The following is a 15,248-nucleotide window of genomic DNA, read 5'->3' as shown; positions in this document are numbered from 1 at the left end:
GCATGTGACAACAATATCACAAATTCTCCACAAATGTGGCTTGTGTGGGAGAGTTGCAAGCAAAAAGCCACTCCTCAAGAAAGGCCACATGCAGTTACGACTGAGCTTTGCCAAAACACACCTTGAAGATTCTGAGGCCACATGGAAAAAAGTGTTACGGTCAGATGAGACTAAAATTGAATTATTTGGCCTCAACACTAAACGATATGTCTGGCGGAAATCCAGTACAGCTCACCATCCAAATAATACCATTCCTCCAGTAAAGCATGGAGCTGGTAAGATCCTGTTATGGGGATGTTTCTCTGCAGCAGGGACTGGAGCACTTGTCAGGATAGAAGGAGAAATGGATGGGGCAAAATACCCTCAAATTCCTGAGGAAAATCTGCTGCCCTCTGCCAAAACGTTTTCAATGGGAAGAAGGTTTACCTTCCAACATGACAATGACCCAAAGCACACAGCAAACCGATCACACAGTGGTTGAAGGAGAAAAAGGTGAATGTCCTTCCATGGCCTATGTCAGAGCCCAGACTTGAACCCCATTGAAAATCTATGGAATGACTTGAAGGCTGCAGTCCACAAACGCTCACCATCAAATTTAACTGAACTTTAGCAGTTCAGCAAAGAAGAGTGGGCAAATATTGCAAAGTCTAAATGTGCAAAGTTAGTAGAGACAGAGACAAATCCCAACAGACTAAAGGCTGTAATTAAAGCAAAAGATGGTTCAACAATTTACTGACACAAGGGGGTGATCCTCTTTCCAATTCAGTGATTCTGTTTTTTGTTTTGTTTTTTCTTATGTTGGTCTTATATCTTTCACTTGGCTGTTATAAGTTGCGTTGAGTAAATACGGCTGGATAAATCAAAAACCGTGTTCATCTTCATTTCAGGCTGCAAAGCAACAAAATGTGATTATTTTAAAGGTGGGTGATTCTTTTCTATACCCACTGTATGTGACAATCAACAAATGGAATAACATCATAACAGCAATAATGACAAAGCAACAACAAATGTTTAAAGGGGTCATATGATGCGATTTCAAGTTTTCCTTTCTCTTTGGAGTGTTACAAGCTGATTGTGCATAGATAAGATCCCTGAAGTTGCAAAGACTAAAGTCTCAAAACCAAAGAGATATTCTTTATCAAAGTTAAGACTCTGCCACGCCCCCCTAAAACGGCTCGTTCTAACACGCCCCCACATATCTACCTCACTATGTGGAAATATTTGCATAATGCGCCCAAATGTGCACGCAAAGAAAGAAGGCGTGGTTTCAGTAACTTTACATTTATTTTGAAAGATGAAGCTAGCGATTATGGTAAGGGGCGTTACATTCTGACAAGTGCTTGTGGTGTTTGGCCAATCACAATGCACTGGGTCAGCTGGCCAATCAGAGCAGACTGCGCTTGTCAGAAGGAGGGATTTTGTAGAAAACGAAGCGTTTGAGAGAGGCGGGGCATAGAGGACCTACAATAATGAACAGTATTTGAAAAATCATGTGTTTTTTGGACATTAAAGCATGTCAGTATATTCTGTTACACCAAATACACAAAATAATGATCTTTAAAAAAGCATCATATGACCCCTTTAACAAAAAAGTCAGCAAACAGCAAAACAAAAATCCTATAGTAGTAATCTCATAATTAATTCATGCTGCAATGCATGCTGGGAACTCACAAAATCTTTACATTTTAGCATTTTAACTTTTAACGGTGTTTTGAGTAGTTGGGACAACTTTTGGGGGAACTCTTTCAGTCTAACATGGATTTTATGTAGTTTCAAGTATTCCACATGTCCTAGTTTTTGTAACTCAAAAATATGTTGTTGTTGTTGTTTAGTTTTTTTACAGTGTAGTATAAGGAAAGACACTCAAAGTACACATTTTTCTATCCTTTTCTATTTGAAATAAAATGGAAAATGCAGCCTGTGATGTGAGGTTGTACTGCAAACCTGTATAAGGGCTTAGTTTGGGGATGTTTCATACAAATTACAAGGTGCACACACTCCTTCATTTAGAATAATTTGTATTATAAATCTTTTGTGAATCTGATGGAAATTTTGCATAGGAAGTTTTTCGTTAGTTTACTGTCCTATCCTGTAGGAAAATGAGAACCTGCGCAGTCGCGTTCTGCAGCTGGAGAGTTCACTGCAGCAGCAGGCAGAGCAGCTGTCGCATCTGGAGCACCAGAGGGAGCAAAGTGAATGGAGAAAAGCAGAAGAGCTCAGGAGACGAGAGGAGTGCGTGAGAGAGCTGAAGCTCGAATTGGACAAAGAACGCAACAAGGAGCCTGTGGTAAAAGTAAGAAAAATGCAAGAATATGAACTTTAAAAAAACCTAAAAAAAAACTTGATAAAAAAATAACTTTTATTCTTATAGTATGTTACTCAAACTGTGGAGATCGAGTCACCTTCAACTCTACTCCAACTATCTGAAGCCAGACAACAGAATGAACAGCTTTCTGAGAAGCTAAGAAATCAGAGAGAACGATGCCGACATTTGGAGGAGAACGTCAGACATTCAGATGAAGTCAGCTGCAATTTACAACACAAGGTTTTTAAGCTTTATCCATTTGTTTTTATGATTGTACATACAGTATAACTGCAGCAAAATAGCTCGTCGCTCTACTACTGGGATCTCAGATACAAAACTCATCATTTATACAGTACATGTCAGAACACAACTGTAGAAAACCTCAGCTCTTCTAAAAAGTAGTGGCTCCACAGATTGCTGCATATGAGAGGGAGATCGGGACATTAAGGGAGGAGCTGCTGAAGGAGATTGGACATCTTGAGGAAAAGAAAGAAGAGGCTGTAAAAGCGGCAGCTAACTGCTCTCAGGAGCATCTCCAGAGCCTGCAGGATCAGTTCACAAGTGAGTTTACTGTATATACAGTATAATACAAATCGTATGGTTCATGCAAGTTTCTTAAAGGAACAGACAATACAAAAATGAAAATATGCTGAAAATGTACTCGCTCTCAGGCATTCCAAGTTGCAGATGAGTTTGTTTCTGCATCCGAACATTTTAGCATTCCATCACTTACTCACCAATGGATCCTATCCAGTGTTATAATGGAATAATAATTTCACCAGAAGAGACAGTTTAGCGTAAAAATGTCTGAAAACGTTTTTTTTTTTCATTATTATTATTATTTTTAACATGCAGTTTCTTACTTCACAATGAATTAACTGATGGATTGAAGTCATGTTGATTATTTGTGGATTATTGTGATGTTTTTATCAGCTATTTGAACTCTCATTCTGACGGCACCCATTCACTGCAGAGGATCCATTAGGGAGCAAGTGATGTCATGCTAAATTTCTCCAAATCTGTTCTGATTAGGAAACAAACTCATCTTCATTTTGGATGGCCTGAGTGTGAGATCACGTTCAGCAAATTTTGTGGGTTAACTATTCCTCTAAAATGGTTTTGGTGATTTCTTGAATTGCACTTGATATTGACTTACAGTCTTCTGAGTGTGCTCATGATGTTAAACGTGCATATGTAATGCAGCATTGCATGTTTATATGTGAAATTTCCAGCCCTCCAGAAGCGTCTGAGTGCTCTCCCTTCCACATTACGCACCATAAAGACCGATTATGCCAGCCTTCGCAGCCAGGTCCGCAACTTTTCTGACTTCTATGGAACAGCTATCAAAGAAGCCAAGAAGCAGGTAAGTAACACCATACTGCTGCACAAACTTGTACTACATGTATAACTTCTAGTCACATTTTATTTGTTGCTTTCATTTATGAATCATTTTCTAATATTACCACAGATTATGGCAGGTATAAATGAGATGTCAGAGGCCAACAAAGACCTTATAGAAAAATACAGAAAGGAGGTAGCTCTCCGCAGGAAGTACCACGAGCAGCTGGTTGAGCTTAAAGGTTGGCAGTATTCACAATTTATTATATTTTTTGTCTAAAATGCAAAATCTAAAATAATTTTTTTAATTTCACCAGGTAATATCCGTGTGCTGTGTCGTGTAAAGCCAGTACTGAAGGAAGATCAACATGAGGAAGGCCAAACAGTAGTTGTGACAACAGACCCAAATAATGAATCTGCACTCACAGTTTTAAGCAAAGGAAAGGCCAAAAACTTTGAACTGGATAAAGTCTTTCACCCTCAGGCCACTCAAGAAGAGGTAAGCAGGGTAAAAGTCATATTGACATTAAAACCTACCTCTCTGTCACTAAAATGGTCATTTTAATGACCAATATTAAAATTCTATACTATCATGTCTAAATAAAAAAATTTAAAATAAAACATTCAAAGCTGAAAATAACTCTTTTTGATATGATTCTCTTTATCTCTCAGGTGTTCCAGGAAATTGAGCCGCTCATCACATCCTGTATAGATGGATATCATGTTTGCATCTTTGCTTATGGCCAGACAGGATCTGGCAAGACCTATACTATGGAGGTAACATATAGGGATCTGTAACTATATACCTGTCATAACACACGGTTCCAATTTCATACTTTAGACCCAGATGATCTGCTTCCATTAATTATTCAGTAAGACTGTCAGGTCTCATTAACCATCCGTGTCTGCTCAGGGTAGTGTTGAGAACCCCGGCATCAACCAACGAGCCCTGAAACACCTGTTCAATGAGATTGAGGAAAGAAAAGACATGTGGACATACACCGTCAGTGTCAGCTCAGTGGAAATTTACAATGAGGTCCTGAGGTATTGTATTTTACCTCTTTATCATGCCAAAATCTATGGTAATTGTTGGTAATTAAAAAAAATGTAAAGTGAGCTTTTAGCTCATGAAATAACCTGATGTTCAGTTGATGTTTATGAGGAATATTAAAGGGTTAGTTCATCCAAAAATTAAAATTCTGTCATAAATTACTCACCCTCACATCTTTCCAAACTCACAAGTTTCCCATTTATCTTTAAAATGCTAATGAAGATATTTTATGGCATGTAAGAGATTTCTGTCCTTGCCTTAAAAGTGTATTCCACCAAAACTTTTGATGCTTCAAAAAGTTTCAAAATATGAATCGAGTGGTTTAATTCAAGTCTTTTGAAGAGACATGATGGCTTTTTATAATGGACAGATTTAATTTAGGCTATTATTCACATATAAACATAGATCAACACATACATACAGCAAATCCAATATGGTAAGTGAAAACTCAACTGTACTTGCTTGACATGCAAGAACAAACCTCATTGGCAAACACATCTTCCCTTTTTCTTTTACAGTCTTTTCGATTTCTCAAAGTTTTGGTTTAATGACAGAGTTTTCAGAGTTTGAGTTTGACAGAGTTTATTACAATTAAATCATTAACTTTTTTTTGTTAACATCAGAGATCTGCTCAGTAAGGATGGAGAGAAACTTGACATCAAGATCAACCCTGATGGGACGGGTCAGCTCCATGTACCAGGACTCAGGGTCATGGAGGTAAAAAGCTTCCAGCATATCAAGAAAGTGAGTCCCAGGGTGTCATCTGTCAAGATAATGCTGACTATACAAAAACCATTCTCTCCAATCATCTGTTGTTATTTTTTTTTTTTTGCAGATTTTGGCCATAGCTCGAAAGAACAGGATTACATTTGGAACACAGATGAACCAGCATAGCTCTCGATCTCATGCTTTGCTCACTGTGACTGTGCTGGGCACAGACCTCGCCAGTGGAGCCAAAACCACCGGTCAGTCCCAACGATTCTGGATCTTTAGATTGCTTAAGTTGTGCAAGAGTTCTCAAAATCACGAGTTCACCCTCAAAAAGCCCTCACTATCCTTGAATGATCCTAATCCTTGACCTCTCTTTTGCAGGCAAGCTGAATCTTGTGGATTTGGCTGGTTCTGAAAGGGTGTGGAAGTCTGGGGCAGAGGGGGAGAGACTGAAGGAAGCCCAGAATATCAACCGCTCACTGCTGGCTCTAGGAGATGTGATCCAGGCCTTGAAGGCCCACCAGACTCATATACCCTTCAGGAACTCACGACTCACCTACCTGCTGCAGGACTCACTGGGAAAAGGCAACAAAACCGCCATGGTTGTTCAGGTACAAAGATTTACTGAGACTCACTAGATAACTCTGGCAGCATAGTCCAGGGTTAAAAGCGGGGTTTAAAAAGACAGTAACCCAGAGTTGGTTGGTGTTAAAGTGGAAGTGAAGCAGTCAGTCAAGTTTGCATTATTTAGTAAAGTGATTTCCACCCTAATTAAAAAATACATAACAAACACGATTAATGTAACCATTTTAAAGAAAAAGGGGTGTTTTGTTATAGCTTTTAGAGCAAGGGTGCCACCATCTTGCATTACCACCGCGTGTGACGTCACAGGGTTGGCTCGTTCCGTTGGCCAGTGAATATAAGCATTTCTTCATTTCTTTGAACACATAAATGTTATTTTAACACATCAATATTTTGGTTTTCACCATAATTTGGATGAATATTCAACATAAATATCTATAACACATCATCTAGGCCTATATCACGAAGTTTTGATTATTATATCCCAAACATTGTTTTCATAACGCGAGGCGTAACGTGATGTAAACAAACAACGCTTCATACAGTATGAAGCACCTTGTTATGTCAGACCTTTCAGACATATTTGCATTACACTGGCTCGTTCGCCAGTATTTGTATGCAACACCTGCGAATGTACCTGCTGTTAGGACAATGCAGTGTTTAATCACCTTTTTTTAATTAAAGTGGCAATCACTTTACTAAATAATGAAAACTTGACTGACTGCTTCACTTCCACTTTAAAGCACCTCCTACATAATGTACATTTTTTAAATAACACCAGTGAACAACAATGCTCATGTACAATTATTTTTTTTAGGTTTCTTCTCTTGAGAGCAACGTTGGAGAGACCCTGTGCTCGCTAAAGTTTGCCCAGCGAGTGTGTAAGGTGGAGCTGGGCCCTGCTGCACGAAAAATCGAGACGGGTGGACATAATGAAAGCAAAAATTAATGCATACCATCAACCCTCACAAGTATACACCAGAAATGGCATCAACTCAAGTGCAGATGGACAAGCCTTGCACTTTTCAGGTTTCCAATCCTACTCAAGGGCTACAGTTCTGGAAACATCTGTGATGCCACATAAGTTCCAGTTTCTTCCCGCTACCTAGCAATGGCTTTTCTCCACCAGTTGGTCTGCATGTCAAAGTCTCACCAACACCCACCACCACCAATATCAAGACAAGCTCTGTCACCATAAGTTCAAAGTATCACAGAAAATTCTCCACAGGGAAGACTGGTGATGATATTTCAGTAAATCTTGCATAAAAACTTTGTGGAGTCACTACTCAAGAGGCCACAATATCTTAATTGTGTAATGCTTGAAGTTTTTACTGATATTTACTCAAAAACCTTGAAATTATTTGGTATAATATATAGTCTAGGAAGTAATGGCAAAACGATGTATTTTTGGAGTATGGTTGGTGTGGACTTCTATGATTGTTATGTGTGTTGAACCAGCCAGTCTGTCTTTTCAGAGGATGTGAGTTCAGCCAAACTGCACGAGATCAGCATTTGCTGATTTTATTTCTGACGGAGGTGGCATGTTAGCATTTCAAGATTAAGGCTAATAACCAAAAGGTCACATTTTTTTTAAACCCCTAAAGTGGTGATTCATGAACTGGATGGTTCTTGAGTTATTTGATAGCACTACTGTCACTGAAGGAGGAAATAAAGCCAGGATTTGGATAAGAAACCATCTGCTAAAGATAAGAACGAATGTATCTATACTTCACAAGATTATGTGCAATAGCACCTCTTAGTGGTGAGCATCTCATTTTTTGGTTTTGGCCCAATTGAGTGAGACCACACAGAACAAAATGTTACTTAAACATTAATATATATTTCCATTATCAATACATAATAAACGTACAAACATCCAACATATCAATATATTTAAATAAATTATATATGATTATTAATTTGCTGGGATGATTAGGATAAGTTTAGGTTTAATGTGAAAGGTCATATTGGTTTGTTAGGTCTAGCCATGTTACAGAGGGAGGTGAGGAATGCCCTTTATTGTTAAAGATGTGTGCTGTCCATACAACTTATATTTTAACCAAAAACATACAGTAGATCTATCTGTTTGCTTCTGAACATTTGCATCTTGTAAAACATGGCAGAATAATTCTAGAAGAAAAAAAAAAGATTTAACTCTCCTTTAAGCGAAACTTTACTTGATTTTATTAAGTACTTGAAGAGACTGGCTCGAGTACACATACTAATTTATTCTAACTTATTCCAAATATCTTGAAGCCAGAATAATGTACTGCAGTTTTATCTGTACTGTTCTCATCAATTATGATATTGTATTCTTCTCTGTAATGTGTCTGATTTTAGAACTCTCTCATATTAATGAGAAAGAAGAAAAACCAAACATGAAAATATGAATTTAGCTCTTCTTTATCAGCACTCAGTTTCTGTTTTAAAAGAAGCCTACAGACATTGTTTTTTTATTATTATTATTATTATTATTATTATTATTATAAGGCCCAGAGAGGAAAAAGATAGAGTCAATTTGGAAAAGAAAGAACTGTTTACTTATAAACAACACAATAATATTAAAAAAGAGAAAGTCTTCTTTGTGTACTCCATATGAAAACACCTGTATCTCTTTCATTCTCTCACACACAAACACTCACACTTCTAATCACCTGATCTGGTTGTGTGTAAACTCATGCTGAGCTCAGCATAAGAAATCCATTTTAAACACACACTGCTATGTAATGGGAAATGGGCTGGAAACTTCTAGAAAACCTGTTGTACGAGACTGTCATTCTCAACACAGATTCAATCCGAGTCTCCCTCTTCCATGCCAACTGCTCCATATTATTATTATTATTATTATTATTATTATTATTATTATTATAAGGCCCAGAGAGGAAAAATATAGAGTCAATTTGGAAAAGAAAGAACTGTTTACTTATAAACAACACAATAATAATAAAAAAGAGAAAGTCTTCTTTGTGTACTCCATATGAAAACACCTGTATCTCTTTCATTCTCTCACACACAAACACTCACACTTCTAATCACCTGATCTGGTTGTGTGTAAACTCATGCTGAGCTCAGCATAAGAAATCCATTTTAAACACACACTGCTATGTAATGGGAAATGGGCTGGAAACTTCTAGAAAACCTGTTGTACGAGACTGTCATTCTCAACACAGATTCAATCCGAGTCTCCCTCTTCCATGCCAACTGCTCCAACCACTCCAGCCAGCTCTTCCTCGCTTCCCTTGAGCCGTTCACCTGTGGAATTACACAAATGCCCAGACATAAACAAGCTATGGACATGAAGAATGTGGTTCACCAAAGGCTCTTGTGTGTTCTAGTTCTGATTTGGTTATCCACAAAATATTCGTTTTTAAGATATTACAGAGTTTTCATTTGAACTGTGGGTTTGAGAGGCAAAACTAGAGTATAGTAGTAATGTTAGGTCTAGTCTGTGCCAGAGGAGCGTATAGGGACAGGAAATCCATATATGATGTCATTAAGAGACGTCAGATCTCCAGGGCTTTTGAACACACACAGCAATTAGCCTTTCATCAAGCCCTGGCGGAGCTCATTGCAGAAAGGCTCTACAACTACAGTTTCAATATATTACTGATAAAAGAAGTGATGTGGAGATGGGTCAATGCTTCAGTTCTACATTGTTGTTTTTATCATTATAGATATCGTCCTTGGTGCAGACTGGCCTCAGTCTCAGTGTGTCAGGTCATACTCACGTATAAGTTCAGCAATAGCTTTCTGTGTTCGCCGCTCTAATTTCTCAAGCTTCTTGGCAACGTCCCTCTTTAGATCCCTATTACAAACACAACACAATCCATTAAATGAATGAAAACTTCAACTAAAATGGATCTCAATGAATATGATGCATGATTGTGTTTTTAGCGGTAAAAATGGAAGGTTTGTACCAGTCTGGTTTTCTGGGGGCAAGATTGGCCAGATCCTGAGAACACAAGTCAAGAGTGAAAAAAAGAGAATGACATTAGTTTAAATTCAGGCAAGGGCTGCCCAGTGATTCTTGCACTGTTTGAGACGACACTTTGCCACTACAAAAGAAATTATAATGTGAGCTTGCCTTAAACAATGAAAAATAATGACAAGTAAACAAGTCTATAAAGACAGGACACATATACAGAGCAACCAGTGTAACTTGATTAATGAACAAACAACTCTTTTGATATGGTTCTTTTAATGAATTGTTCAAAACAAGACTCACAAATTCAGACAGGTTTTCAAGTTCACACTTCAAAAAGTTTGCAAACACATTTGTTTTGTAAATTAATACTTTTATTTAGCAATGAATTCAAAAGTGACAGTAAAGACATTTATAATGTTACAAAAGACTTATATTTTAAATAAATGCTGTTTTTCCAGAATCCAGAATTATGGTTTCCAACCTTGACAATAGTAACCATTTTTAATAATTGAGCACCAAATGCAAATATCAAAATGATTTCTGAAGGATCATGTGACACTGAAGACTGGAGTAATGGCAACTGAAAATTCAGCTTTACTATTACAGGAATAAATTACATTTTAAAATATATTTAAAAATGAAAACAGTTATTTTACATTGTAATAATTTCACAATGCTACTGTATTTTTTCATTACAAAATCTTAATTATTCCAAACTTTAGACTGGTAGTGTATATATTCAGGAAACACTGGTGCTGTCCATATGGCATCATGCTTGAAACCTAAGACTTTGTATCAAGGGAAAAATCCACTCACCACTTCCTCAATCACAGGCTCTGGGTCTGCAGCTTCCAGCTGGTCCTTGACCTTGTCCTCCACTACAGTAAAACGAAACAAGACCAGTCAGACAACCTGAAACCCAACACCTGATCACCTGCTGCAACATTATCACCCAGCATGACTATTACCGAACGGTCCGTTTAATTTGCAGGTATAACATTTAAAAATATAATTTAAAGGTACATCCAGTAACATTTCCTGCAGGTAAGCCAGAAGTATTCTCACCTGATGCAGGTTTTGCTTTGGGCACCTGTCTCTCCTTCAGCTCCTCGTCCTCCGGCGTGTAATTCCTCAGCTTCAGCTCTCTGCAAACATAATTGCAGAATTATGTCATTCGCTCAGTTATGAACAAGTGTTTTGTCACTGCCTCCATTATAACCTATTTGAGGAGATTTTTAAAAAGCGATCACACAATCAATCACAGAAGAAACCAGTAACCAGCAGGTGGCAGTGCAGATAAATATTTAGCTTGGACCGTGAGCAGCTGGTGCTATTTGAGCACTGAAATCCGGCCTGTGATAGCATCCAGAGAACATTCGCTCACCATGCGTACAAAGCATCCCTTCATCTTTGTAGTACTAGCTAATTAGCATGTAGCATCTAGAGACTGCGGCATCACAGCTGAGAAGGGCTGAAACAAGCCCAACTATGCCATCGCTCAAACACCAGGTCTATTAACATCTCTGCAAGTTACAGCAAAATCGGCTGCTGGATCTCCAGGGGAGCAGAGAGGGTTCTTCACAGCATGATCGACAGAAGATGGATGTGAAGATTTGTTTCAGACTGTCCTACAGGAGACAGTCATATTCGTTTCATCAAATTGCTTACTGGTTTGTCTCCAGAGATGTGTGCCCATTTTATCCTCAGAAAAGGGGCTAGCTATAGCAGGCCCACATTCATCACCAGAATAAATAATAAATAAATAAAAAAAATACTAAGATGTATACACGTAATTAAGGTAAATGTAATTACTTTTTAACTTGATGACAAAAAAAAAAATATTTTTAGAACCTGATTCATATTTCATTAAACTAGATTTTTGTACCACTTTTTACCCAGTCATTTCAGCATTTGAGGGGGGGGCAGTGATGAATGTGGACCTGCTGTAGTCAGGTCAATGACAAATAAGAGTGTCCACGATTAAGAAGAGGAATCTTGTAAATTAGAGTTTTTTATTCTAAATTACAAATATGAAACATACCTTTATCCAGGGTTTAGAACAATGTTTGGGTAACACTTTCTATGAAGCCCGTATTTATAATACATTATAAGGGTATTCTTAAGGCATTATAATGAATGCATAATGCATTATAAAAAACCTTATAATATGTTGTATCATCTCATGAATATTCATAAGAACACTTTTAATATATTATAATATTTACTTATTTGTGGTTATAGCTTTTAAGAGTATGATGATTTATAACACAATGAACACGTTGCATCCACTTTTACAATGGATTATATTTCTCATAGTTATAATGTATTATAAGTCTCGCATCTTGCCATTTTTCTTATGCTACTTTACATAAAGCGGTCAAAGACCACTTATAAGTAGTAATAATAATAATAACAACATTTTTTTCTCTCAAATAGCCATAAGACCAGATATCAGATCAGATGAATGTGGAATATGACACATTTGCTTTGAACTATTTTTATTGTAATATCAGTTTGATTATTTTGATGGTACCCTTTAAACAGCTGTTGATAAGTGACTCTGTAACTACATATCAACTAGCGGTCATTAGAGTATTAGTATGTCTGCTACTGTAAATATATGCTAACACTTTATTTTGATGGTCAAATCTCATTAATACTTTCATTTCAAATTCTTACATTTGATCTATAAATTCAATTGACACTGAAAAATACAACTGCATTAAATTATTATTATGAGATTATTTTAAATATTTTTTAATATGCTAACAAGAAATTATGGTGGAAATGATACTTTTCAACTAAATTAAAACGCCAGTAGGTGCCAGTAGTGAGCGTTTAATGAGTGAGTCATTGAGTCGTTCATTCAAACGATTCGTTCAAACGGCAGATTCATCAGATGTTTATGCATGGGCTAATGAAACTTTGACTCAACCGATTCGTTCAAAACACGGAATCAATCAGCAATGAACACCTCAGCAGCGCAACCTTATACTGTCAATAGATACATTATATACAGTAGCTATATCCACTATTCGCCACTTACTCTAAATGTAATAAAATCTGAATAATATTGCGTTTTGGTGTTTACATAGTTATTTTTGGTTACTGATGTTTTAATCATGTTACTTGTCTAACGTTAATGAGTTAATGTCAAGCCCTGGAGTCTGTGTGCCGGGGCTCAGCCCCAGACGGCCCGGCCCAATTTAAACCCTGGTCTTATGTAGCATGATGCTACAGTATGCATGAATGGTCACATAACACGTGCTTTGGGTCTTGTAGTATGAACGGACATCTGCATATGATTGAAACTCTACACAGCTCCCGCGCTACTCTCCATTGGAAATTATTGACTTTTGCTCTGTCATTTGTCAGAGATATTGGAAAGCCAGCTTGAAACGCAGTGGAAACGCCAGTAAAACGAGGATCGTTTTCATTTTAAAACAAAAACGCACCAGTGGAAATGTAGCCTTACAGCTACGGGGGCTGGGACGCATTCACACTAAATACTCACGTGTGAGCCACATCTCTGAGTGTCACAGTCACTGACCGACTGTGCAGACCTATCGGTCTATTAGGCTATAGTAAGATACCACGAGCAGACTGCTCCGTACGTTTTCGCATCGCTCTCGCGGATGGCAAACACTGATCGATCTGTGCCTTACTGATGTTGATGAGATTAACCCCTTAGGTATCGAAATTTGGTACCAAACGATGAGACGCTTTTCGATACTCGATAGTATCGAGGCAATTCGGTCGGTGCCTAAAAAGTATCGAACACGATACCCAGCCTTACTTAATAATACTCAATTTCACAGCCAAACCTATCAAGGCCCTGCAAAACTGCATCAAATATTATGACCCAAAACAAGAGCATTGAAGAGTTTTGGAAAAACACTCAAAACAACAGACTGAAACAAAGAGCTGGGAACTCCTCCCAGTCCTCAACGTTCCTGAAAAGACTTTCTGACCACCTACTGGAACAATACATGGCCACTGGCTTTCCTCATCTACAGTAGAGCGGCCAAACAATCCAACACTTTCAGAATGTCAACAGCCATTTGTCAAACTCTAAGTGAGCATTTCAAACATCCTGGAGTCCTGAATCATTTGTGGCCAAGGGATTGGGCGAATTGGCTAGAACAGTATCCTGTTTTCTAATTTAATCACATACAGAAAGACAGATTAATGCTCAGGGGAAAAGCTCTTGTGTTCTTGAAGTGCTCAGAGGGACGGAGCTGAAATGAGGGCCTTGACAGTTTGGTGGAAGGTCTCTCATTTCTCAGAGCCTGCCTGCAAAACAACCGACGGAACCATCGGGTTTCCTTCAACCTAAAATAGGCAGCAGTGATACAGTAAATCCTGACTGCTGACAAAACCCATTTACAGAGAACAGAAATAACAATGTGGTTGGGTTGTAGATGGGTTGCTTTGCTTGGGAAAATTCCAAGTCAAGTTGGACATTTGACATTTGCCCTACTGCGAAGTTGTGACAAAATACTCTCTGGCACACACAGGAGAAAGGCTGAGCTTCATTCAAAAGCTGAGCAGATGTTCATTATCTGCCTCACTTCAGAATTTTGACAGCTTAAACAAAAAGATCAAGCTGTTGCCCAACAAAAGTGGAAGTTTCCACTTATTCAGCATGAAATTCAATAAGCAGAAAACTCTTATGCACACTACAGGGGGGTATTCCAAAAAGCAGGTTATGTGACATACCCAGGTATGTTTGAGGATAAGCAAGCAGATAACCTCAGCTTTCGGTTCAAAAATTGGAGGTAACTGTCAAGGTATGTAAGTAACCATAGTAACTTGCTCTCTGAAGATAACCTGCTCCAGAGCAGGTTATGTTCCAGGGTTAGTTCACTTCAGAGCTATCAGCGCATGATCTACTGACGATCCTTCAGTGGGCGTGACCGATAGCGCACAATATTATATATTAGTACAATACAGTTATGTATATAGCCTACTATATATAGTAGTAACCATATATATATATATATATATATATATCGATCGTTCGTAACGGTTTCACGTGCGTTTCCCAAAAATGCACTTTACGCAATCGCACGTAGCCGTGCTTTAAGTGCTACTTAGGAGTCGCTATCCATTTGTCAAGTGCTGAAATGTTACCTTATAGAATGGCTCGTAATTGTAAACGCTCGTTTATTGAAATGTTAACCTAATGTTGCGTTCCAGACAACTCGGATATAATAACTATAATACAATATTATATTATATAATTTACATAATAATATATAATACACATATATATATATATATATATATATATATATATATATATATATATATATATATATATAGACATTATTTCT

General features: G+C 37.7%; 2 protein-coding genes across 2 annotated transcripts in view; one reads left to right on the top strand and one right to left on the bottom strand.

The window, feature by feature from the left end:
- Window positions 1-8,409, top strand: part of LOC107581541 (kinesin-like protein KIFC3) — a 21,540-nt gene extending 13,131 nt beyond the window's left edge. Inside the window, exons 9-20 of the mRNA XM_016267116.1 lie at window positions 2,096-2,293; window positions 2,372-2,545; window positions 2,719-2,866; window positions 3,538-3,668; window positions 3,774-3,885; window positions 3,961-4,142; window positions 4,316-4,420; window positions 4,557-4,687; window positions 5,318-5,438; window positions 5,530-5,659; window positions 5,787-6,016; window positions 6,805-8,409. Coding sequence (XP_016122602.1) covers window positions 2,096-2,293; window positions 2,372-2,545; window positions 2,719-2,866; window positions 3,538-3,668; window positions 3,774-3,885; window positions 3,961-4,142; window positions 4,316-4,420; window positions 4,557-4,687; window positions 5,318-5,438; window positions 5,530-5,659; window positions 5,787-6,016; window positions 6,805-6,936 — 1,794 coding nt within the window. The 3' untranslated portion in view covers window positions 6,937-8,409. The remainder of the gene's footprint in view (window positions 1-2,095; window positions 2,294-2,371; window positions 2,546-2,718; window positions 2,867-3,537; window positions 3,669-3,773; window positions 3,886-3,960; window positions 4,143-4,315; window positions 4,421-4,556; window positions 4,688-5,317; window positions 5,439-5,529; window positions 5,660-5,786; window positions 6,017-6,804) is intronic.
- Window positions 8,410-8,947: 538 nt separating this feature from the next.
- The window catches only part of LOC107581540 (coiled-coil domain-containing protein 12-like), a 13,301-nt gene continuing 7,000 nt past the window's right edge, over window positions 8,948-15,248 (bottom strand). Inside the window, exons 3-7 of the mRNA XM_016267115.1 lie at window positions 10,978-11,057; window positions 10,729-10,790; window positions 9,905-9,939; window positions 9,716-9,792; window positions 8,948-9,239 (exon numbers count right to left, since the gene is read on the bottom strand). Coding sequence (XP_016122601.1) covers window positions 9,160-9,239; window positions 9,716-9,792; window positions 9,905-9,939; window positions 10,729-10,790; window positions 10,978-11,057 — 334 coding nt within the window. The 3' untranslated portion in view covers window positions 8,948-9,159. The remainder of the gene's footprint in view (window positions 9,240-9,715; window positions 9,793-9,904; window positions 9,940-10,728; window positions 10,791-10,977; window positions 11,058-15,248) is intronic.

The sequence above is a fragment of the Sinocyclocheilus grahami genome, unplaced genomic scaffold, assembly GCF_001515645.1.
Source record: "Sinocyclocheilus grahami isolate Dianchi unplaced genomic scaffold, SAMN03320097.WGS_v1.1 scaffold36.1, whole genome shotgun sequence".
Classification (NCBI taxonomy): Eukaryota; Metazoa; Chordata; class Actinopteri; order Cypriniformes; family Cyprinidae; genus Sinocyclocheilus; species Sinocyclocheilus grahami.
The sequence above is the reverse complement of the archived record's forward strand: the minus strand, read 5'-3'. Positions and strand labels throughout refer to the sequence as shown.